This window comes from Gambusia affinis, linkage group LG02 (genome assembly GCF_019740435.1).
Source record: "Gambusia affinis linkage group LG02, SWU_Gaff_1.0, whole genome shotgun sequence".
NCBI classification, from domain to species: domain Eukaryota; kingdom Metazoa; phylum Chordata; class Actinopteri; order Cyprinodontiformes; family Poeciliidae; genus Gambusia; species Gambusia affinis.
In genome coordinates this window covers 29896504-29921014 of record NC_057869.1, presented here as the reverse complement: position 1 = coordinate 29921014, position 24511 = coordinate 29896504, and the positions used below count along the sequence as shown (strand labels likewise).

The 24511-nt window shown below is 40.1% G+C and overlaps 1 protein-coding gene across 2 annotated transcripts in view; it reads right to left on the bottom strand.

Moving 5' to 3' along the window:
- Window positions 1–23832, bottom strand: part of mmp15b (matrix metallopeptidase 15b) — a 30812-nt gene extending 6980 nt beyond the window's left edge. Inside the window, exons 1-8 of one of the 2 annotated variants that reach the window (XM_044142056.1) lie at window positions 23001–23832; window positions 13305–13453; window positions 12954–13076; window positions 12531–12838; window positions 6942–7103; window positions 4766–4950; window positions 2653–2791; window positions 79–229 (exon numbers count right to left, since the gene is read on the bottom strand). In XM_044142056.1, coding sequence (XP_043997991.1) covers window positions 79–229; window positions 2653–2791; window positions 4766–4950; window positions 6942–7103; window positions 12531–12838; window positions 12954–13076; window positions 13305–13453; window positions 23001–23120 — 1337 coding nt within the window. In that variant the 5' untranslated portion in view covers window positions 23121–23832. The remainder of the gene's footprint in view (window positions 1–78; window positions 230–2652; window positions 2792–4765; window positions 4951–6941; window positions 7104–12530; window positions 12839–12953; window positions 13077–13304; window positions 13454–23000) is intronic. The other variant, XM_044142066.1, reaches the window with a different exon arrangement.
- Window positions 23833–24511: the final 679 nt, after the last annotated feature.

Sequence of the window (24511 nt, the reverse complement as noted above, 5' to 3'; positions counted from 1 at the left end):
TGTATATGTTGTCTATGCATTATGGATGGTGATGCGTTTTATGTAAATGCATCACTGACAGACTGAAGGCTACTTTACCTGTCTCCTTGGAAGAAGTAAGTGTAGCCGGACGGTTCCCACCAGATTGCGGTGTCTATCCGGTCGTAGGGAATATCTCGACCGTAATCAACCAGATCGAGAGGGTAGCCCGGTTCCAGGTTTGCCTCCCTGAAGAGCCAAAATCTGTTTCCTGATTAAGACAGTGGGAGAAAGGAGGAAAACAAATCAGGGTAGTTTTCTTTCACAGGCAAATATAACCTGCATAACCTCAGGTACTTTGACATATATAGAAAACTTATGCGCCGATGCGAGCTTTTTTGTACTGGGATAGGCTTAAAAATACATGTGCTCATCCATGCATTTCTGGTAATTCAAGTCAAGAACAGTCACAGAAGCCCAGCCTTTATACAAGTTTGTACATTATAAAAATGACCAAATGATGTGTTGTTAGGTACTCAGAAAACACCTCAACGAGTAAGGCATCCTTGAGTAAGAAGTTTGGGTTTGGTTAGTAATTATACATGAGGAGCAGCTGGTCTTCTGTCAGACTACAGCTTTACTCTGACTGAAAGAATGATTTTACTGTTTTAACAACATTAAGTTTTAAGGTGGAGGTGCTCAGTTCCTGCATTATGATCATTTTGATATTTTAATGTAATCAATTCTAGAAAGATTTATTCTTCAAAAGATACTAATTTACATTACAATCCATATAGAATGACCCACTCTCATTTACCCAAATTTAGCAACTTCTTTCTGTAGCAGCTCCTCACAAATGCATCCAGAAAATACAAACGCAATGTTTTTCAGTCGTCAAAATTAGACAAACAGGAAAAAAATTTAATCCGTGATGCTACAAGTTAACACTACAAGTGACACGGACCTTTGAAAGCAACTTAAAAAGGTCAGTATTATCACTTACACAAAGTATCTTGTCAACTGTTTAGACGAATAACAAAGTGACACTTTTTAATCGTGTATTTTTCTAAAAGAGGGGCTGAATTCTCACCTATGTTTTGGTTTTGAGCTAATTAGAGAGGTTAAAGGATTGCCTCATTTAGCCTATAAAAAATGTTGCCATGGTATTGAAAATAGTATATAATATTTAGTGTGAAATTTGAGTATCGTATCTTTATTTTCGAACATCCCTCTACAAGCCTAGTAGGTTTTGTCTTGGCAAGCTGACTAATGCATAAATATATCAGGGAGCTGGTCGTTTTGGCCCTCTGCCATTTCAAAACACTTTTTTGAGTACAAGATAGAGCTGTCTGCTATGGGACATTTTGTACCCTCAATGTGTCAATTTCCACCTGTTAGAGGACATTTCAACTGATGCTTCAAAGTCATTGTCGTTGTCTACTGTACAGAAATGTGGCCACTTCCTGTCAGTAGGGTAAGATCTACCAGCAGGAAGTTGCTTGGAGCTATTCTGATCAGGGGAAATAATCTGTCATAGTCTATGAGCCCACTGTTTTCTGATATGAAAGTATGAAAGAATGAAATAGTAGAGTGTGGGTATAAACTGGGGGTAACAAATTGGGTACGTTTGCTGCAGTTACAATGAGGAATGATGCAGTTCAGTTGGGCCAGCAAGAGAAAAATCAATGAGTCTGTAATCCATAAAGTTGAAAAACAATCAGTGAAATTCAGACTGACAGTTGACATTACTGACAATAAATTTTATTGGTGCCTGATGTACAAATGTTCTCAAATGCAGCAAAATGTTTGCTAACCGAGTCACCACAAGATGTAGAGCAGTAATTGGTATTTACATTATTCTTGGTGCATTTCACATAAACGTAAGCATAAAAGGAAAACTGATTGCAGTGACTGCAAAGAAAAGTAACACTGACTGATCGGAGGGGCGTTTTTTTGTTTTGTTTTTTTTTTTCTAGGAATATACGTCCCTTCTTCATATTGAGCTGTGAGGTCTGACTTTCTGCCCAGGGCCTTTTCTCCTTGTCTGGCCCTTCCTTCACTAATGGCTCGTAGCCAAGTGTCACGCCAAGAGGCTCGCCAATGACATCATTCTGCTCATTATCAACAGCTTCCCCCAAAGCACGCAGTCCTTCAGAGTGAGGCAGAGCTGAGGGCTAAACGCTTCCTTTTTCATTCAGCAACTTCCATTGAGAGCTATAAAATGCTATCTGCTCTCTGAGACTGACAGTAAAAATAACAGGCAGTGCTGAGGAAGATTTATGCAGAATACATTACGTACTCTAGTTCTCTTAGAGGGAAACCAGAAGGTTCATAAGCTTTTCAAAGAATGTCAGTGAAAGATGTGTAGTTTAGATTATGGACAGTAGGACACTTTTTTGTTGATAGACCGCTGTTAAAATGAAATGGATTGTACATTTTCAACAAATATCAATATTACATTGTGGAAGTTTGTGTTAGTGTATCATTATTACTGTTAGTTAGCTTAGCTTTGGGGTCTACTTTAGACTTTGACTCAGGTGTATTGAAGGAGGGATGCATCTAAAAGTTCCGGGTGTAAATTAGGTCCAGGACCTAAATGTGTTAATTTTGATTAATTAATCACACAGATCTTAATGCGTTAAAAAAATCTGATGAATTAATGCTTCAGTGTGTCTTTGCGAACTTTCTGCTTACCTTTAAAAAAGACGAACCGGCCGTCGTGTCTCTCGTAAGCGGCATCGATGTCGCCGGGCAGACCCCTCCAGAAGTGACCAATGGGCATGGGGTAGTTATCCAGAACCCTGTTCCTGCGAACCCTCCAGAACCACCGACCCTGCAAGGTTCAACATCGCGGGTGTGAGACCTCGCATTATTTAGAACATGCTAGAAAAAACAGCTTCTGTTGGTCTTCACACCCTTAAAACACATCAAACCCCATGAAACTACAAATTAATAATATAATAAAACCTGACAACACGCTGTATTAAAAGGGTGTAAATAGATCAAGACCAGTAATTTTCACTGGTCACCAGCTCTTGTAGCACTGAGGTCACACACACAGCAGTGTGTTCAAACTCTACTGTTGTTATGCCAATTAAACTGAGCGCTAAAGGATAACGAGAGCAGAACGGACAATAAAACAGCAACAGCAGAAAACTGACAGGCTAATAACAGTTTGATGGTTTCATCACAGCCCATTACTCCCCTTTCTGCTGCTACATCGCATTTTTCATAAAGTGCTTGGTAATTTTCACTGTCAGGTCAACAGCACAAAACAATGGAAATCACCACTATCCCATTTTACACAATCATTTGGTAAAACTTTGGCCTATGGGCATTAAGATCTCAGATAAGCGCTACTGATTCCAGTAGACCTACATTCACCAGAAGACTGTCTGATCGTTTCTAAGTGGTGAGTCAGTGGGAGAACCTTCTTGATCTGTTAAACGGTAAAATGCTCGACACTCGCTTCTTTCTGGCAAGCACACCTTGGTTCTTCCTTCATGCAGGACGCAGGAGGAAGAATTCATCTGTTTACCAGAGATTGATAAAAATCCATCATGAGTGTTTGCCAGACTTTCAACAAATAATCAACAAATGTAATTAACAAACAAACAAAAAAAAACACCAGAAGAACAAATTGAGAATTGGCTACAAAATTATTTTAAAAAAATGATTTTCCCTATAAGTAATTATGATTATTCAAAAGAAGTCAAACTCAGTAATATTTCTTAGATTTTTGCTTTTGCTCCATGTATGAAAAGGGGCAGGACTTCTCTTTATTAGTTACTTTAATGTGCCTCAGATCACGTTCAACACTGGATGGAATCCAGGAAAGGGGAGTTAGCTGGCTGAGATGAAACCCTGAAGCACAGACCTGACTGACTGTGTGCAGCAAACGTCCAGGCAGCCAGATGTCAGGCCATTGTGTCTGCTGCTCTGCATCAAACACACCTTCCCTCTCAGATAAGAGATGCTCACAGACTGATCTGTCAGTCGGGAGGAGCAGGAACCCGCTCTGAAACAGACCTCTACAAATCTACGTTTCTTATGCAACTCTTGTCAAGAGACGACTCTTTCTTCGCTTTATGTTTGGATACATTTGCATTCCGGCGGTTTCCTGGGATCCAGTGGAATCGCTCTTGGATAATGTTGAGACACTGATGCAGCTACTGCAGCAACTCCCCTGAAACACACCATTACTCATGTTGTGCTGCTGCTCTCAGACTATCACCAAATAAGTCCTGGACACACCAAAACACAGCTAAGTGTTGCTGAAATTTTTGTAAACTCCAGCCCTGAAACGAATCCCACGGACTTCTTGCATCAGTGACCGGTAAGTGTTGCTGAAGCACAGCTGATTCATAATAACAAACCGCCACAAGACTGGAGTGCATAGTATCAAAAAAATCTCTTGTGAGAAATATGAAAATCTAGCTGGGAGCAAAAACAGCCAACAACAGAAGGATGGATTGTAAGTGAGCAGTCAGACAAAGCGAGGAGCTTAGGTAATAGCTTACTCATGTCTAATGCCTTTTAAATGTTTTGTATGGGTCCAGAGACTCCTAAAGCAAACACCTGAACACCCCCAACTCTTCCAGCAGGGCCTGTATCTCATAAAAGAGCGCCGGCCTGTTAGTTTACAATCCACAAAGCCCTGATTGAAAGCAGACCTTTTCTTGGCTGCGTCATATGTCCTTTCTCTAAAAGGACTCCATTTCTGAACTCTGATTTTTCTGCGAGGAATGAAAACCTCACGTCCAGACGGCTGTCGAACCTGAACCTAAAGCTTCGTCGAAGAATTTACCTTGAAAACGAACATCTCTCCGCGCAGCATGGCAACGGTGTCGAAGTTCCCCTCGCAGATATTGGGCCCGTAGTGGTCGGGTCTGTCGGTGGTCCTGGGGCGGGGTGGGTTCTGGGGTGGTCTGGGATCTGGGCGGCGAGCCGGCACGGTGGGCAGTGCCTGAGTGGGAACGCCGTTCGGTTGACCTTTAAAGAGTCACAGAGAGTCAGGACGATGATCAGTATGTTCTCTGTTCTCCTTAACTTGCTGAAACTGATTGTTAAAGCAGAACACTTAACAACTTTTACATATATGCCATACCATTCCTTCATGTAAAGAATGTTATGGCTGGACAAAAAACAAATAAAACAAATAAGCATTTCATATCATTTGATAGATAAATATTGATTCATTTTTTTGTTTTAAATATATGAAATACTGTTAAACTGGTGACGGGACCCTTCCTGTTTTATCCACCACAAATCTGGAACAAACTTCCAGAAAACTGGAAAGCAGCCAAAACACTGAGTTCCTTTAAATGTAGACTAAAAACCCAACCATTTAGAACTGATTTTTAACAGTAATAATTGAACCATATCTAATGTGTATTGATGATCTTAATGATGGCACTCCTCAAAATGTAATTATTGTTACTAGTTTCTCAATTAGTGATTGTATGATGTTTATAGGACTTATTATTTTTGAGTTTTAATGATGTAATGCACTTTGAACTGCCTTGTTGCTGAAAGGTGCCACACCAATAAAGTTGACGCATTGATTGATTGATTGATTGATTATGTCTATTACAATATGTTGCTATTGACATACTGTCCACCCTGAGGAAATGACTAATTTAATTCAATATAAATGACATAGCATATAAATTTACTAAATGTATTTATTTTTTTGGAAATCCATCATAGTAATCATTATTAACCGTCAATTTGTGAAACATTGGAAAACATGTTTATACTGTAAGGAAAAAAATTACAAAACGTTGAAGAACTAAACTTCTCCTTTAAAAATGACTAATTTATTCCTGTTGCTTGTAAAGATGTAAAAACAGAAGTTAAGACAACTCACAATCAAACATACTAAAAGCTGAAGCAGTGCCTCACTATTGCGTCCACACACCTTCAACGTGTTCACCGTGTGACACCATAGTAACATGATGCTGTGGGAAAGCTGGTCAAACCTCATCAGAACATGGCTGGAGACAGAATGCACGCAAATGACTGGAGGTTGAAAAACAATGGCGACTATAGAGACTTCCATATAGTTCATTAGAACTGACACGTTGTCGCAAGGTTTCTGAATGTTTGTGTTCACTGAAGTTTCATACACTGCGACTTCAGTATATATTCCTAACCCAATAATGTCCCAATGTCCATCCAGTAGTTTTTAGCCATTTGATAGTCTTATTATTATACTAGTCATGTAGTGAAGAATCCTACAAATGTACTTAATTCCTCACCGTGTCACACAAACACTCCTCATAAATATTCGTGTCTCCTGCAGATCCACGAAGCGGATAGTGGAAGACAAATATCAACATTGCCAACTCTGGATTCGTTTCGGGACTCTTTGCATAGACCTCTGTGGAATTGTTTCCATGCAGGTCTGGTGTGGAGAACCGGAGGAGGTTGCCTTGATTTCTGCACTTTGAATGAAGTATGGGGGAACCTTACGGTTGAGCAATTAGTTGCAGCGGTTTCAGTCAAAGAATATCATGTGTTGGAGTTGCTTAGTCAAAGCCTAGACCTATCAAATAGAGAATTTGCAGCAAGACTTTGCACTGATTTTCTCAAACACTCCTTCCAATCTGACTCATCTTCACCATAAAACACCTGCAGTTGTATTTGTAGTCAAAAGACGGATCAGAGGGGTGGGGTGAAAACACACCACACTCTTTATATTTTTTATTTCTAAAAGCATTTTCATAATAATGCATCATTATGTTTCCCCTTCATACTTCAGATTGATTTGTCATATATACCACGTCTAGTTTGTGGTTCTACAAAATGTATAAATGTTTAAGAGTGGTCTATGTTTTTCTACTTTTCTAAAAGCATATCCTGACGTAACCCGACCAGAAGTACATACTGTAAATCCTTATTTCCAATACTTTTGTAAGGGAACTTGTATGAGTTTAAACAAGAATGAAGTGAATAGTGGAGTGTAAGGGTCAAAGGGTTACCATAGATCTGCTGTATGCCTTGTCGGTCGTCGTCCGGAAGCTGGAAGTTATCCGTCTCCATCCACTGGTAGAAGGGAGCCATGATGGCCAGGGGGTTACTGGAGTGCTCCAAGCCCAGAGCGTGGCCCAGCTCATGGACCGCCACCAGGAACAGGTCATTACCTGGATCAACACAGAACACGTCAGCAGACAGACTGTAACCAGGATCTGACCACTGTGCTGAGGATGTCTAAAAGAAACCACAAAGAGATTCCTTGGCTTCAAAAAACAAAAAAACTTTATTACTTTATTCATCCCAAAGGGAAATTAAATCAAAACTTACTTTTATTGTGCAGCTTTTGGGGCAGAAAGAGGGAAATCGGTATGTGTCACGTATAAGACAGATTGTTCCCTTATTTTCTCCTCTCGGTGATCAAACAGACACAGCTATGCTAATGACAGCTGATATGAATCAGCACACATTCCTGTCCATTAAACAGGTCAAGGAAGTAATGACCCCATGCACACTGCAAAAGCACAGAATCTAATTATTCTTGGTCTAATTTCTAGGACAAATCTCTCTTGAAATACAACAAAACTGACTTACAGATAACAAGTTATAGGAGCTTGTTTTAAGTCAATAACTCCTTAATATTTATTAAAAAGTACTGGTTCCATAGGTAGAATATTTCACTTATTACATGGGAAAAATGTCATTTTATAAGAGAAATAATCTGCCAGTGGATCTAGTACTTTTTATCAATAATAAGGAATTATTGACTTAAAACAAGCTTCCTATTGTGCTGAAAAGTTACTCTTAATTTAGCTTTGTTTTATTTCTAGAGTACTAAGATACATGCAGTAGGAACTAGATCAAAATTGCTTGGTAATATTTTGCATTTTTGCAGTGAGGCATTGTACACGTTGAACATCTCAGATCAGAAGACATCAGAAAGAGAAGGAGAGAAAAAGAGAGGGAGAGAGAGTTTCGTAAAGGTAAACAACACATTTATCTCCAACATGTTCCTGTAGGTTCATATCTGAAGGGAAGCCAAACAACAGAGTGTATTTCCTCTAACTCTATGCCTCTTTGTTCTTCACCCGGAGCCGTGAACCCCAATGAACTTTGAACTTGCAAAGTGTTACGTCTGACCCATAATGAGCTGCACTGATTGGTCAGACTGGTGTGAGTGACATCATGTTTTAAAGAAAATGACAGTGACTTCACTGCTGTGCATGCACCAGAGAATAAAACACAACAATCTGGTCTGTCTGTTCATTTCCTCTCAGAAACACACACAGGGACACAGAATTGCCCCCCCAACTCTTTTTTCCTGCCCCCCCACCACCTTGTGTACTTTCCAAGTCACATGCAAGTCCTCATGGAATGCTGAGATACAGCAAACACTTCAGGGAGGAGAACAGCAACGGACAAGATAGAGTGCAGGAGATAGCTGGGAACGAACAAGGAGAGAGTGAGCTCTGGGTAGAGATAAAGAGGCCTTTGTGAGGTAACCGTGGCGACCCTTCAGCTGGACGCAGAAAAGAACAGGAAACCTCAAATGTCTCAGTACAGCTAGATGTTAGGCTAGTGAAGCTAAATCAGAGTTATGCAAGTTCACCACTTCCATCTGTTCGCTTGTGTTGCTGTACATGTAATAAAGTATTCACTTCCTTACGTTTTCTTCTCTTCTGGGTTTTTTTTTCTATCAAACTGAACGATTTCAGATTATAATATCAGGAAATTATCAAATTAATTTATTAAGGCACCATTAACATACCTTAACAGAACTGTTATTTAAATACATTTCTTTAAATATGGTATATTTCTGTTAAATATACCTTAACAGGTATATATACATACCTGTTAAGATATATATATATATATATATCAAATATGACCTAAAAGACTCTTTACCTCCTAATTTAAGACCTTTAAAATGGGTCTCTGTCTCTTTAAAAACTCCTGCTCTTTCTGAAGCTCTGCCTTCAAGAAGTCATCATAATGTGGCTCCTCTGTTAACCCTTTATCAACATTTTTACCAAGGCTGCACTGAAGCAGCTCATATAATGAGCTCAGCAGATGTGCAGTTCCACAAGGTGTTTGCTAATTACTGCTGGCTAGTCTGAAGGAGCTGAATGAGGAAGTAACGGTGGAGGGCTGCTCTGTTAGGAGGAAGCTTGGAAACTGCAGCTCTGAGGAGGAGCTGCATCTTGAAGGCAGTGCTAGGTCTCACCAGGCGTCTAGCACAGTCGAATGGTTGCCATGGAGATTAAAGGACTTCTCAAACATGCGTGGAAGAAACAAAGTAACACTTCAGGTCTGTTTTTGATGATTTAATAACATTAAAACATGAAGTAAAGCTCAGAGGAGTCATTTTTGCCCAATACTGCCCCTTTATGTAATTCATTTTTAAAAGTCAAGTAGTTATGAAAGTTAAGGACAAATAAAAAAGTCTTTAAAAAAAGTGAAATAATGGTGAAATTAGCTTTGCTAAATGCAAAATACACAGTCCATAATATTACAAAAGGTTTCTCCTCATAACGAGAAACTGGTTTGTTTTTACATGTCGTTACGGCAAGAAATTGCTCCTGAATTTATGTCTAGTAACTGGAAGCTAACGGCGTCCATCAGAGCCTGTCTGCACAATGCATGCAAAATATTGCATTGTGAAAGAAAATTTCTTGCTTTGATCCAAAGGCCTGTTGTCATTTACTGTGACAGTTACAGAAAGTTAAAGACCGCCAATGACAAACATCAGCGTCTAATATTTTCTAGGAAAATGTTGCAGTGTCACTGCTGCTCCCATCAAGCTAATTCTTGTCCTCTTTCACTCACTTCTGCTGCCATCTCCTTTCTCTCTGAATCTCCTCCTCGCCCTTTTCTCACTGTCTGACTCTAATAATAAGTGCATTAGCATCTTCAGCCTGCCGTCTATGGGTGGACCCGCCTGTCAGCGGGATCTGTCTGAATGATAGTAACATCTTCTATTGTGCACTCTGACAGGTCTTACTGTCACACAGTGTGACATGTTCAAGTCCTGTAGGAATTCTGAAGCAGTGCAAGTCATAAATTTGCTCAAAAGCAAATTCAAACTGCTCAAATGAGTGGCAAACACATGCAAAATATGCAGCCAGGACACATCATCTGCTGTAGCTAAAATTTGTTGTAAAAGTTCACAGCTAATGTTCCTGCTTAATCCCGTTTCTGTGTGTCTGAGTTACCATCAAGCAAATGAAAGACGAATTTCACCGCAGCTTAACAGCAAAGCTAAGGTGGAGGAATGGGTGATAGTACAAACCTTCCAATGAGGTTAAATGTTCTTTTTATCTTTCTTTAAGATATCTTTTTAAAACTTTATAAATAGAGAGCAGATAGAACTATTCGTGAGTTCATTAGAGACAGACATTCAAAAAGAAAAAGAAAGATTTAAAAAGTGCTGAAAGTGTCACGATATGCGGTGTGGGGTGGTGAGGCAGACGCTGAGGACCCAGGTTGAAATGAAGATTTTAATGATGAATTCCAGAAATATAAAGTCCAATAATCCAGGCAGCACAGAGGAGCCTCAACTGCTACCAGTTGAGGCTCCTCAACTGGTAGCAACTGGAAAACACGACGGACAAAACAAACAAGACCATCCAACTAGAAACAACTAGACATCAGACCAGACGGTTTTGACAAGAACCCGACAAAGACACAGAAACACAGGTGACATTAAACACACAGAGGGTAATCAGGGAACGAGACACACCTGGGAACAATCAAGAACAACATGGAGACTCAAAAGACACAGAAACCTAAAATAAACACACAGAAAAACTCAAATCACCACAGGAAGTGAAGCAAATCAACCTTTTTCTGACCCCACTGAGGTGTTTTATTTTAACTCAGTTTGCCTTAGAGAACTGCATTTGTCAAAAAAAAAAAAAAAAAAAGAGTGCTCCCAGAGTTGAATAGGCTGAAGCGACACCTTGACAACCAAATCCGACTTTCCAAGCCTGCTGCTCGTTTTGCCAAAACTGTTCCTGCTGTACAAAAGCAGTGAGCTGTGTGATGTCTGCGTGGGATTTTTGGATGAAAAGAAGGAGTTGTTTGGTTCAAACCAGCAGGGCTGATCAGTCACACTGTGCATCACAAGGTTCACACCTCTAATCTTTGATTTAATAACACCATTATTCACTTTTCAAAACACGTTGAGAGCAAAACACCAGGAGTCTTCAACAGGAAACAAACTCAGGTTCATCAAGTTTCATTTTTCTTAACTCTGTAGGCAAGTATTTGAGGAAACTATGTTAATTTGGTATAATGCTCAATATTATCTAAATTACTGCAGGAACCAAAAAGGAAAAATAAGCTACAGTCATATTCAATAAATAAGAATATACAAAATGATGAGTCTCGTTTGTCAGGTTAAAAGTATCTTTGGGAAATTACAACAAGTATTAGATATATTTTTATAGACCCCACATTTCTGTCTTTATTGGTCTGGTGTTATAGTCTGCTTTTAAATATCATGTTTAATCAGAAACAACTGGAAAATCATCAGAAGTAAAGGTTTCCAAATATCCATTTGTGTCTAATTAATCTATATAATGTGTTTCACTCTGTGATAAAGTTCATAAAGTAAATGGACTTCAATAACATTGTAGCTTATTAAAAGGGGCTGCATGTGTTCGCATTAAACTGTCACAATCAGGTTCTGGATCAACTTCAGCTCAGAAGGCTCACGCTTTCTGAAAAGGCGCTACTTTTCATCCATAACCCTCCTGGAAGGCAGCAAACATTTCATAATTAAATGTGTGTGTAGGCGTGTGTGTGCGTGTGCGTCAAGGCAGACAGTAATTTGGTTGTACTTTGCTTTAAAGCTGTTTAAGTAGCGTGGCCGAACAAGGGGAACGGTCTGCAGGTCTCCCTGTGTGGAACACTCTCCCACTTACTGTTTAATTCTACCGTCCCTGTGATCAGCTCTGAAACATCCCACACACACAGGCGCACACAAACCCAAATAAGAATCTCTAAGCCCCAGGCTCTGCATGAGGCTAGATTTGGCATCTGCATCAGGAAATGTAATTAGTTTTAGGGGTTGTGTCGATGACAACATGACAGCTTAAAGGAGACGAGGTAAGGGTTAGACTTTGATTTAAGTCCTGTAAAGTGCAAAAGAATCTGAAACTTTTGTACATTTTAGACCGCAACCCACTGATTTAATGGTTTGGTAGCCATGATTTTTACAAAAAATTGATTGGCCACACAATAAGGAACTCCAGGAATAGTGGTGCAGATTAGTCACAAGCTGTGTTACCATCCAGTCATGTGAGCTAGAAATAAAGGTTGCAAAAACAACAAAAAAGGAAAATGTGAGTTAAGTGAGTTTCCATCTACTGGTTTGAAATAAATCAACCATGAATAATAGTAAACAAGACGTAAGCGTGTGAACCAGAATGGATCACATATGTCAGAAAAATAGAGAGAGTTCTCCCATCCATGCAGGAGGTTTGAACTTAGAATCTGTTTTCAGTTTCATGCCTCTGGTAAAGCACAAACCTACCAGTGGTCATCATATTTACGAGACATTATGACTAAAATCCTTAAAGTCCGTGATTTATTACCTTGCACGTTGTGGTTCCCAATGGTCCAAGGTTCGTCAGCATCAAAGTGCGTGTCCCCTCCCATCCCGGGTCCAGGGAAGTAGGCGTGAGCCAGGAAGCCACCCTCCCCGTCAAAAGGAGAGCTGTCTCCGTGAAAACCCGAAGCGAAGAAAATCATGATGTCCGGCTCCTTTCTGCGTCCATATTTGATTTCCTGGTAGGGGATTTCATCAAAGGTCAGCGGGATGACTCCCTCCCAGACCCTAAAGGCCCGCCGGATGGCCTCGTAAGAGTTGTACTCTCCGATTTTAGGAGTGTAGTTCTGAATGCTGAAAGGGTACAAAGAGGTAGAAAGAGTGATTTAGACATATTTAAAAAATAAAAGAAAACTCTGAAGTGACTGTGGAATTCGCTGCTCTAAAGCAGTCAGTTTGTTTCTGTTACCTGTAAGTGAGATGGCTCTTGCTCCATTTATGTCCAGTGAGCGCATAACGCTTCCGACGCACGTTGGTTTTGATCTGCCCTCCGAACTTGTCAGGCACACCGCAGCGGGGTCTCTTCATGGCACTGAGCAGGTTCAAAGAAATCAGAAACAGGAAGGAGAGCTTTTCAAATATGGAGGACCCAAGTGAGAAGATGAAAGGGAGTATGACATTACAAGCCCTGCTATGTTTTCTTTAAGCCCCTGACATTGTAGTTGTACTTTTATGCTTACACCGTACAGTAAAGTCAACCGTTGGTTTGTGTGCTTTTATGAATGAGAAGGTCTGTGTGTATAGATCTGTCGGTGCTGACCTGATGGTTTGAGCGTCCATCTGACCGGTGACCTCCAGACCGTAGAAGCGCTGCATGTCACTGACGGCGTTGGACAGGATCTGAGCTGATCGCATGGTGGACATCTGTCGGTTGGCCTGGGGTAGGTATCCATACATCCTCAGCCAGGACTAGACATAAAGAAGAGAAAAACATTTGTAATTACTGTCTGATCCTTAGAGTTCATCCAGTCACATTTTCCTCTGAGCCTGTTAAGCAAAGAGTTTTACAAACTGAGCGGATCACAATACGTCATTGTCAGGATTTTCTGCTCCATATGAAAGACTTTGTAAAATGTAAAAACATCCAAACACTTATGTAATCACAAAACCCATTGTGTTTTATTGGAATTTAGACCAACACAAAGAAACGCCTCTCTATGAACTGGAAAGGAAATCTTCCTGCTGAGGTAGAAAAATGATCATCCAGAAGGGAGCGGCCATTCCAAATGTTACTATAAAGAGTCACGCTTTTTAAAATATGGATTTGGAAGATGTAAAGATTTTGAACTTCATCAACAAATAGCATTCAAAATGTTGTCACAAATTAGAACCTGAAATACATGGCTAGGGGTTTTTTAGCCTCTTGCACAAAAAAGCCCAAACACACAACCACAGTAACTATGAAAGATTTTAGATAAAATCATTACTGTGTGTTGGAATTGCACAGTCAAAGTCCAGATCAAAATAAAATTAAGAACCTGACTAAACTTCAAAGTTGTTGTTCATGGATCCTTTCTTTAGCAAACATGGTGCAAAATTCTGTTATTGCAACAAAGGATTCTAAAGCGTGTTGACTACTATTAGTAGAGTTCAATGCAAATGCAAACCACACTTTCTGAATCTTGTTTGTAGAAAACAGATTGACATTGGGTTGCATTGGACATTCTGACTGTAACAGAGTGAGGTCCACAGCACTGTGGGAATCTGTCGGAGGGCCGGTGGGGGTTTGGTGAGACTGACAGATATGAGGGAGAAGCCATGATACTTGACCCAATCACAGATGACGCAAAGTCTGCCCCACCTGTTCTACAGAAACCCAATACGGCAGGGGCAGGCAATTACTCTACTCCTGAAAGCCCAAACATACTGGACGGCTGGGACAGTAACATACTCTTACACATGGACACACACCCAGTGGTGGTGGGGAAAAGAATAAAACAGAAAGCTGTGCAGGCCTCAGAATCACACCCATCTTTCTCAGAAGACAGTGATGAAGGTCTGTATTTACTTACCCACTCCTTTCAGGCCACGGAACAAACTCTGCTCTTTCAGACTAAGTGCTCTGATCACATATCTGTGCTGCTTCACAAACAGGCTGGTGAGGGTGAAACCATTCCAGACGCTCAATAAAGCCTCCAAGGAAAACCCCCTTTGATTTAATTCTCCCTGTTTCCCCTCTTCAGTTCCTACAGTCTATTGAAATTCAATATGCTCAGTGTTATGGAAAGGTCAAAGGGGAAGGTGTGCAGTGGAGAGGAAGTGGTATTACCAACTTCTTCCCAGGGGATCAAATTAAAAATATCTGTCAAGCCAGTAACATCCGACCTGAGCTTCACAACCCCTCACAGCAACACAACGCTTCGCCTGCATGTGTCCTTCCATTACACCAACCTCTATGCTGTAGCTGCTGTAACATCATGCCTAACTGACCAATCACTGTAGAGTCTGACAGAAGAACACTGTCCAACACCAAACTTTAGTCTTTTCCCAGCAATTTGGGACAATAAAAGCAACATGAAGGTCATGTTTTATAAATGCATCATGTGCTCAACAAGAAAGGTCTCTAATCTTACTATGCAAGTGTTACCAATGTAGCTCAAAAGGGCTAAAATGTTGAGTAATTCCATTCTTTAAGTTTTTAGTCAATTAAACAAGAATGCTTAAAGAAAAGAAGTGCTTGGAGTTTTCTACACCTGCAGCACATCCCAGCTTTCACCTGTTGTTGCAGATGGCCAAACAATTGCATAAATCAGCACTTGTACACTTTTCTACCCTTGCAACAAAAAAATATCTTTCCATTCACATAAAAAGATCATGTGGAAACTGACAACTTTTCTCCTACTGAAGCAACACTCTGGTATGTGAGTAAAGCAGCTGAATCTGGATGACCTGTGGTAGACAATAAAAACAAGGGTCAAATAACAGTTTGCGTCTGATGGGTCAATCACTGACATAGCAGATTAAAAACACAAAATATCTTTGGTGTTGAGATCAAGGTCTATTTATCCAATAATCATCAAAGAGGAGTTTTTGAATTAAATGTTATTTTACATGGTTTTTGATTAAAATGTGTTTAATTTTGATTAATTATTTACAGATGCTGCAGTGAACTCTATAAAAATTCCCATTACTAGTTTTTTAACTATAAAAGCAATAGGAATGGGTGGTTCCTCTACATGTTTTTTTTTTTTCTGCATAGAATATCTAAAATCGAATGGAAACGATTATTTAAAAGCAACTTAAATGGGTCTTTTTAACCTGAAAGTAGGAGCTTTATATTTTTAAGTGGGTTACTTACCTTAATTTTTCATATAAAAAAATGTTTTTCCCTTGTAAAGCGAGATGATATAGTTTATTCTAAAAGCTGAAAATAGGAATAAGCTTTCAGAATAAAAACCGTAACAAAAACCATTTTATGATCTTTCATTTTACATTTAGGTAAATTTACCAGCTGCATAGAAATTTCCTCACAGCTTTCTTTGCGTATTGCTCAGAGGATGGGAGTGCTGCCTGACCCTGACCTCTGACCTCCTTTATTTTGTTAGGCTTTTAAGCAAAAGTCTCAGAGAGCCTCTGTGGTAGTTAAGGGATAAACAGTTCAGAAGAAACGACTGAATGGATGACTTCATCCATTACTGCTGCAGAAGATCCTGATGAAAACTCAAACTTTTTAAAACTGGGTTTTAAAAGGCCGGTATGGACGTTAGGATGTTATTAAATCAAGTTAGGATGAAGGTTAACAGCGTTGGGCCTCAGGCATCAAAGTATTTAACTTGAGGCACTTCAAAAGGTCAGCCATTCATACACATTTGTATAGAAAGGCAGCCGTGCTTTGGTGGAGCTGCTGCTTCATCTCCAATTCATTTTCTCACAAGTTTTATTTACTGGATTATTGTTAATTATTGCAGTTCATGCATAAGTGATTTTATTCTCTTTAATAGAGCCATAAACACCACAGAATATTTTGCAACCGTTAGACCTTCTCTTTATCTTATGTAAATTTTTCTCCTGCAGCTATCTGGTCTGAGTCTGTGCGTGTGTGTGTGTGTGCGTGGGTGAGTGTGTGTGTTGGAGCGTGAAGTGTACTTGTGTGCCACTATCTGTAGTGGCACACAAGGGCCACTATAGTTAGAAAAAAAATAAATTTTTTCTATTAGGACATTTCTATGTTTCAAAAGTAGAAGATTTACTAGACAAAAACTCAGAAATTTAGATTAATTTCAGAAATTTTCTAGAACTCTTTCTGAGTTTCATTATTTCTGACTTAATCAAACTTATGTCCTCGCTGCTAAATGTGCTCATGAGGGAGAAACAATTTACTGTTACAGGAAAACTGTTCATCCACCATCATCTGTAGCCATACTAACTAGACTGAGCATTTACAAAAGGATTTGTTAACAGAGAGAAACTGTAGCGGTAGCAGATAGCAAGAGAGCAAAAGAGCAGCACCACGTGAGATTGATTGACAGTGGTAAGACCTGCCTCTGGGCTCTGATTGGTGTTTCCAGTTCAAACTAGGAGAAGACAGAGGTTGATTTTGTTCACAGATTGTCTAATACCATATTGTCATGCTGTTTCAACAAATTTATAAAAAATATTTTTCATAAGTTACATACTGCAGCTTTAACACCTTCACAAAAGCTCCGCACCAACGGGGTAAACAAACTCTGGTCCATTTGAAGCAGACAGAATGCGTCAGGTGTGAGAATACCTTAAGACGCAAATTACATCTTAGATCGCCTACATGTTTCTCTGGCTGCGGGGCTAACACCTAATAAAAAAGCTAACTTTCCACATATCTGTTGGTATTTACAGCATGTGTGGTGTGTGTATCAGTGGATCCCTGCAGCATCTGATGCTGATTGGTCTCATCATGGTGCGTATCTGTTGTCAGACACAAGGGCAGAGTTGCAGAGTAAGAAATATGTCTGGAACCCCTGAACCTGCCTCCCTCATCAGAAACGGTCTGGATGCTTACCCTCCATCATCAGCTGGGCAGAATACAAAACTATCTGAGAAAAGAGAACGGCCTTGCAGCCGTGTGTGTGTGTGTGTGTGTGTGTGTGCCCACCCGGTTTTGTCTATTAAATGGTTTTTCAAAGAGTCCTTGAGTCTACCTGCCAAAAACAGGCCCAGCAATATACAAGGAGTTGTAAAACCTGCCAGTGTGGAGACTGTGCATAAATATGTGTGTGTATGAGTGTGTGTCCACCACAATGTCAGCCAAGATCCTAACAGAGCTTTTATTCTGAGACTTGGTCTGCTGCCACATCTCAGACATGCAAGTCTTACTGAGAGGATGAATTGGAGTGGTGAGGGAACACAGGCAGGCCGGGAACAAGAGGACAATTTCATTAGTTCCATTTTCAGATTTTCCTGAAATACACACCAAGGGTAAGAACAAGTCTGGTTTTAGTGCTCAAGAGAACGTTCAGCTGTCTGTGGTAATAAACATATTAATCAATTAAAACAGTTTGCTGTCATCAATCGGTGCAGCAGTTACCTCGCTTAGTGATTAAGAACTTTCCGACTGATCACACAAATGTAAATGCATCTATGCTACATTTACTGTTTTCTGGAAGTGAAGAACATAAACAGTTTTGCAAAAACCTTTTCTTCTGCTTATTGTAACATATTTTTCATAAATAAGAACATTGGTCTTCATTTTTATCCAAACTATCTGCCATGTTGGTAACTGTTTCAGTAGTGTTTTAATGTTTTTTTCTCCTTTAAATTGTTGAAAGTTTTAAATTGCACAGCTGGAATAGAACCAACATAAGCGAGTCGTATCCTAAAGGTTAAAGAGCTCGTAAAATCCACCGTTACAAACTTTGTTCTTGGCTTAATAAAGTAATTTCCCTCCTGCTACGTTTGTTTAACCTTCTGTTGTGAGTGGAATTAGTACAGTCGCCTATTAAACATGTAGCTCCCAAAACATCAATCCGCTCAGTGAATGGATGGAGCATGTCATCACTACATCCATCCATGTTGCTTTCTGTTCACCCTTGTTCCCAGTGGGGTCAGGAGGGGTGCTGGTGTGAATCCCCAGCAAACGTTTCGGGTGAGAGGCGGGGTCACCCTGGACAGGTTGCCAGTCCGCAGTATCCAGGAAGAACCCACACAAACTCTATGCACAAAGACCCCGTGCCAGGAATCGAACCCAGGACCTTCTTGGTGGAAGGCAACAGTGTTACCAACTACACCACTGTGCAGCCCCACCATCACTACCATGTTTGTCTATTATCCCATTTACAGCTGTTCTTAGGAGTGCTGGACTGAGAAGTAGTGAGAAGCCATGCAGTTCCACCAGGTGTTTGCTAATTGCTCCTGCCGCTAGTTTGGATTTGTACTTGCTAACATCCAGTTAGCAACTTCTAGCGAAAAAAATGCTACAATATACCGGTATCCAAAGGTTTTACTCTTAAACCTCAAAAAAATGGCTGCACATATTTTCGTGTTGTGGACAGGACAAAAAAAGAAAGCAACACTTTCTGCAACTAGTTTGTTGCTTGATTCACGATGATATAGATGTTTGAGTCATGGACAGAGTCTATTGTTTGTTAATATGCTGTCATACGATACGGAGACAGTGTGTATTAATACTGCTGATAAAGTATGTCTCATTTTTAAAAATGCCATACTAAAGTTAGCATTCCTTCGTTGCTACAGTGATGGGAGTATTTGGGGACGTGGGGATCGGCAGTCACTTGGGAGTAGTAGGGCTTTTGCTGGAATGTAAGGAGTGGGTATGTTGCAGATACCAGAAACAAAGAGGTTACAGACTGAGGAAGTCGTCTAACGCAGCAATAAGTCACCAGTTACCTCGTCCTCCCTCTGCTCCCGCTGCTGAAACCTGCCTGTTCACATCCACTTTATTCAAGCTGCTCTTATCACGTCCATGTTTCCGTCTGTGTGTGCTCGCTCATCGCCGTTCTGCCCCAGCTCTGCTGCAACAGACAACGGGCTCCATTGTGTTTCCTCAGAGGCCTCAGAGTGGCAGGCCCGGCCTGCCTGAGCACGGCGGGTGCATCCAACTTAACAACAGCTGTCACATTCAACCGTCACATGCTCCGCAGCTGAGATGATCCGCCACCATCCCCATCATTTTTGACACTCCACCCTTCTTTCTAAGACTTATTTATTATACTCTTCAAGTGGTGTATATCCTTATTTCATTGAGATCTCACTGATTTTCTAATAATCACTCTCTGTTCACTCGGTGCTTTTAACCTCCCACTTCATACTTTTTGTCCAGACAGAGTAGGAGTTGGGATTTCAGGCCAAGGCATAGTCTGTGGATCATGAGCAAACTGTATGTAGGATTTTCACTGAAGATGTAAAACTATCTTACACCTGTTTATTTTCAATGTAGTCTGCTTTGAAAGAATGGAGTTTGCAACTTATTTAAATTCAGAGGCAGCTAATGTTGATCCAGGTTCTCTGGCTGAACTCATTGATGCTATAGCGTGCCAACATAAGCTGGAATCTAAACTCGGTTGTTTTAAGGACTGAATTTTGGCCTGAGCATTTACCTCTTTTAGTTCTCCCGAGCCAAAACAAAAAAAAAAATGTTACATAACTTATCAGTTTATGTGGCAGTTCTGAAGCAGATACCAACTTTAGCATCATTAGACATTACAACAGATCTTCAGTGTTGACCCTTTGATTCCATGCTCTTCGATAACTAACCTTGAAACAGCCTATGCAAGTATTAACTCCTGTAAAGCTGGTAGCCTAATGTCGCTTTTATTTAGTTGATTTTACTGTAAAAATGGTGATAGGCTAGCTGCACAAACAGGTAAGGACTACTACACTTGTTCTTTTATTGTGGACCTTTTGATGAGGAAAGAAGAAAGTGATGTATAGCCGTCAATCAAAAGGACTGGCAGCCATCGGTGTATTCAGAGATTTAAAGTGAACAATTTTTACATGGTAAGAAGATTAAATGTTATATACTTCCTTAGTAAGTAAGCTTACTAAGATGCAATCAAATATTGCAGTATGGAGAACCTACTTGTCTAACCATTAGTAACCATGGATAAAATGTGCCACCATTATGTCGCCTACCACATGGAAAAAAAGACTGGTTAGCACCTAGACTTTAGTATGCTATTAAGTCTGTGGTGTACGAGAAAACGCCATTTATGACACAGTGGAATAAACCATGTGGGGTGAATTCAGGCAAATTTGACGATTTGATCAACAAACATGTCAGGGAGGAGAAGATATGGGTTGGTTTTCTAAGCTAGCTGTGTCTAACTTTTGAAAATAACGCTGTCTACTAAGTGTGCTTCTTCCACAGACAAACTAGCTCAACTTGAAAAGTCGAAGCCACGTCGGTATGACTTTTATGACTAGATGGACTGCATACACCAACAGGGATGCTATTCACGTTCAACAGGTGGCATCAAGCACAAAGCAGACTGAGAAAAGAACAGATCAGGAGGAAGAGAAAAGACACTATTTATTTGTTGTTGTTTTTTTAGAAAATGTGTGGAGATGTGCTACTTTATTCTATTTGGATCATTTTAGACAGTATAAACCACCACATGATCAGTCCAGGTTGTGGTGAAATGTGTATGTCTGTCAGGAGAACTGAGCTAAAAATACGAGCTCATTAGTGTGGACATGGTCCAAGTGCTATGTGGCTGTGAAGAGGTACGCTTTGGGAAATTTCTTGTTTAATTCAATTTTAAAATCTTATCCTATCAAAGAACTAGCTCAATCGTTACACACACAAATAAATAATCAAAACTGTGTAGAAAAAGTTGACTCAAGATGTTAACAGACCTCAGTACTGTTTATATTCCAAAGCATTCCAAATGCTAAAAGGTCATGAGGGGTCGCGCCAGCTGCCTCACAAACCTTTGCATTTAGCCACAAACATTTGGAAATGTCTCATTTGTCCACACGCTGCAAACAGCTTTTGTCTTGTGTCTTAGCTGAGCACATTTGCACACTCTGGTTTGTTGATAGCCAAACAGATAAGGCTGTAACAAGACTGACAACCTGACCCCCAGGTCACTGAGTGTGTCAGGCATGCTCACCTACAATGACCGGAAAGTCTGCCAGTCTGTCTTTATCCCTCTGTCAAACAACAGAAAAGCTCCAGCACTGATCGCCTTCCTATTAGCTGCGTTGTCAGCCATCATCTCGGTGGTTTAACTCTCAGAACAAACAAGCAAGATGGAAAACTGTGAAACTGACTTCAACAACAATGCATGTGGCGCTGCTTCAAGTCCAGACTTAATGCTTTTGTATCTACTAAACACTCCTAAATGAACCTAAGTGAAAGATAACTTCTATTGTTGGAAAAACATGCTGCTTTCCAGAAGAAAGACAGAAAGAAATTCTAAAGCAGAAAACCGAGCCCAAACATGTCTAATCACTAAAAGAAGTGGGGAGATGAAATTCCCTGGGATACAGCAACTTATGCAGGAGATGCAGAGATCCACAGCTCAGATGGGACAATCTGTTGGCTAAGGATTCCACAAATTTATCAATAAGGGTAACAACTGTGAGACAAGGCTGTAAGCAGTCCAATTTAGTGTTTGCCACAAAACACATTGATACACCAAACACTTGGAAGAAGGACTTGCGGTAAGATAAGACCAGAATTTGATAATCATTATGGTTGGAAACATCACTCTGAAAAGAAACATCACCTGGTGGACACCTGGCAGAACCATGGCGTGGGAGGATTCTTGATCAACCAGAAAACAGAAGCTGTTCTGAGTTGATGGAAAGACAGATGGATGCTGTTTTTTGGACTTAAATTGAGGTTTATGATGTAATGATTTAGATCAATTCATATGTTTGATTTAGAATGGTCCAGACCTAAATCTACTGGAAAATTTGGCAAGACTTGAAAATTCACAGATATAATTTATTTAATTTTGCAAAGACTCTCCATTGCTAAAAAAACAAACAAACAAAAAGAACACATAAAACAGCAAACATTTATGCTCCAAAATGTGTGAACCTGGTAGAGATACACCCGAAGTACCTGCAGCTGGAATTGCGGTGAAAGGTGGATCTACAAACTAGTGTGAATTAAAATATACCACACACCTTTCAAATGTATATTTGTAAAAACAAATTGAAGCCATGTGTCCTTTTCCTTTGGCTTCAGCTGTGTTGCCACATATAAAACACAAACAAAACACAACCAAGTTTGTGTTTGTAATAAAATATGAATAAGATAGTGGGGCATGAATACTTTGTTTACGACCGTGTGCTCAATCCTTTATTAGCTACACTGCTAAACAGAATCTGGCTATACCTCTATTATTAGAGACAATAGGCTTCTGATCGTATCTGATGCTTTAAAACACTGTTTTGTATCAGACTACATATGATTCTTTGGCTAAACGAGTTAAATTGCCAACTCTTTCTGTTACTCTCACATTTACAGAGCACTTCCAGAAGTCAGTAATCAGTAATAGCTGAGTTTTACCTCGGCATTGAAGCCACTTTCATCTTCCGCTCCACGCGCTCCCACAGTGCACAGCCACAGCGCGAGCAGGGTCCGTCTCCAGAGCAACCAGAAGCAGCTGTCCCGTGAGGAGACGGCCATGGTCCGAGCGTTTTACAGCGATGCTTCTCAGGGGGTTCAGCCACAAAGGTGCCTTAGTTTATGCGGATAAATCTTATTTAAACTTTCTCCTACACGCTCGCGCACAGTCTTCAGGAGAGCTCTTGTATCCCGAGAAGACGCTCCATGGTTACGTTTCAGTGTTCCTCTGAGATGTTGACTCGTGAGTCCGGACAGCTACACCTTCAGCAGAATGTTGCTATTGTGCTGTTATCTGTAATAGGAGTTGAGCACGTGAGCGCGCCCCCCATGTATTCCACAACAAAGTCACCGCTTGGAACGTGCGCTTGTCTCGTAAATAAGAGAGAGATTTGTGCCTCTTGTAGGGTTTTATTATTATTATTATTATTTTTACCTAATTACTTAAGTGAATAGCGTCTTGGAACCACGCTGTAAATCAACTGATATAGTAACATGGTCTCGTGATAATCTCGGGAGCAGAGACACTGAAGTTGCCTGGATAAACTTGAAACAAACAAACAAACATAGTTCGCCGCGCTCACCACAAATTCCTACAGCTTTAGCGATATCTGAGCAAAATAAATGAGTTGTAGTTCGCAAAACAAAATGCGTTTGAGCTTTTTACGGTTCCCCCGGGCTTTTATGTCCAGTTTTCCCTTTTCCCGGCTGGAATCCTCCTGGTCAGTCGCTCTCGGTCCTGTCCTCAGTCAGGGTCTGCGCTGTCACCCTGCTGGAGCCGGTGGGAGAGTGCATGCGGCACCGCGTGAGCGTGAAGTCAAATACATTGATGACGTATTCTTGATTTTCAAAATAAGTCGGACCGGACTGAGTTGTAGGTTTACAACGAGGCTGGCCTAAATGGCATCGTTGATGTTTCCAAAATAATATTACATGAAATACCCAATGATGCGTTCCATTCAATTATTACACAAATTATTACAGATGAACAACACGTAAAACACATGAAATCGTTGACTTCGATTTAATTTTTGAAAGACATTTAAATTAATTGCTGTAGAAAAAAACAAATGAAACTAATTTTCTTTTTACATAGATAGCATATTGTCCCTAGTTTGGTAATGTTGTAGTATTATTTTGAAAGAAAATCTATTACCTGGAGTTCGACATAAACCACCCCCCACACACAATGCAAATAAAGGCTCCTGGTAATATAGGCTAAAGTTAAACAGTGTTTGAAATGGTGACCGCGCCCATAATTTATTAACCAGCCTGAACTAGGACATTTTCTAACATTTTTCCCTTGTTAAGGTCACAAAGGGTCTAATGCTTATGACCATGTGGTATTTCTTTTTTAATAAATTAGCAAAGATTGCTACATTTCTGTTTTTATCTTCAAGATGGAATGCTGAGTGTACTTTCATGAGAAATAATATGAACTTTGATTTGATTTT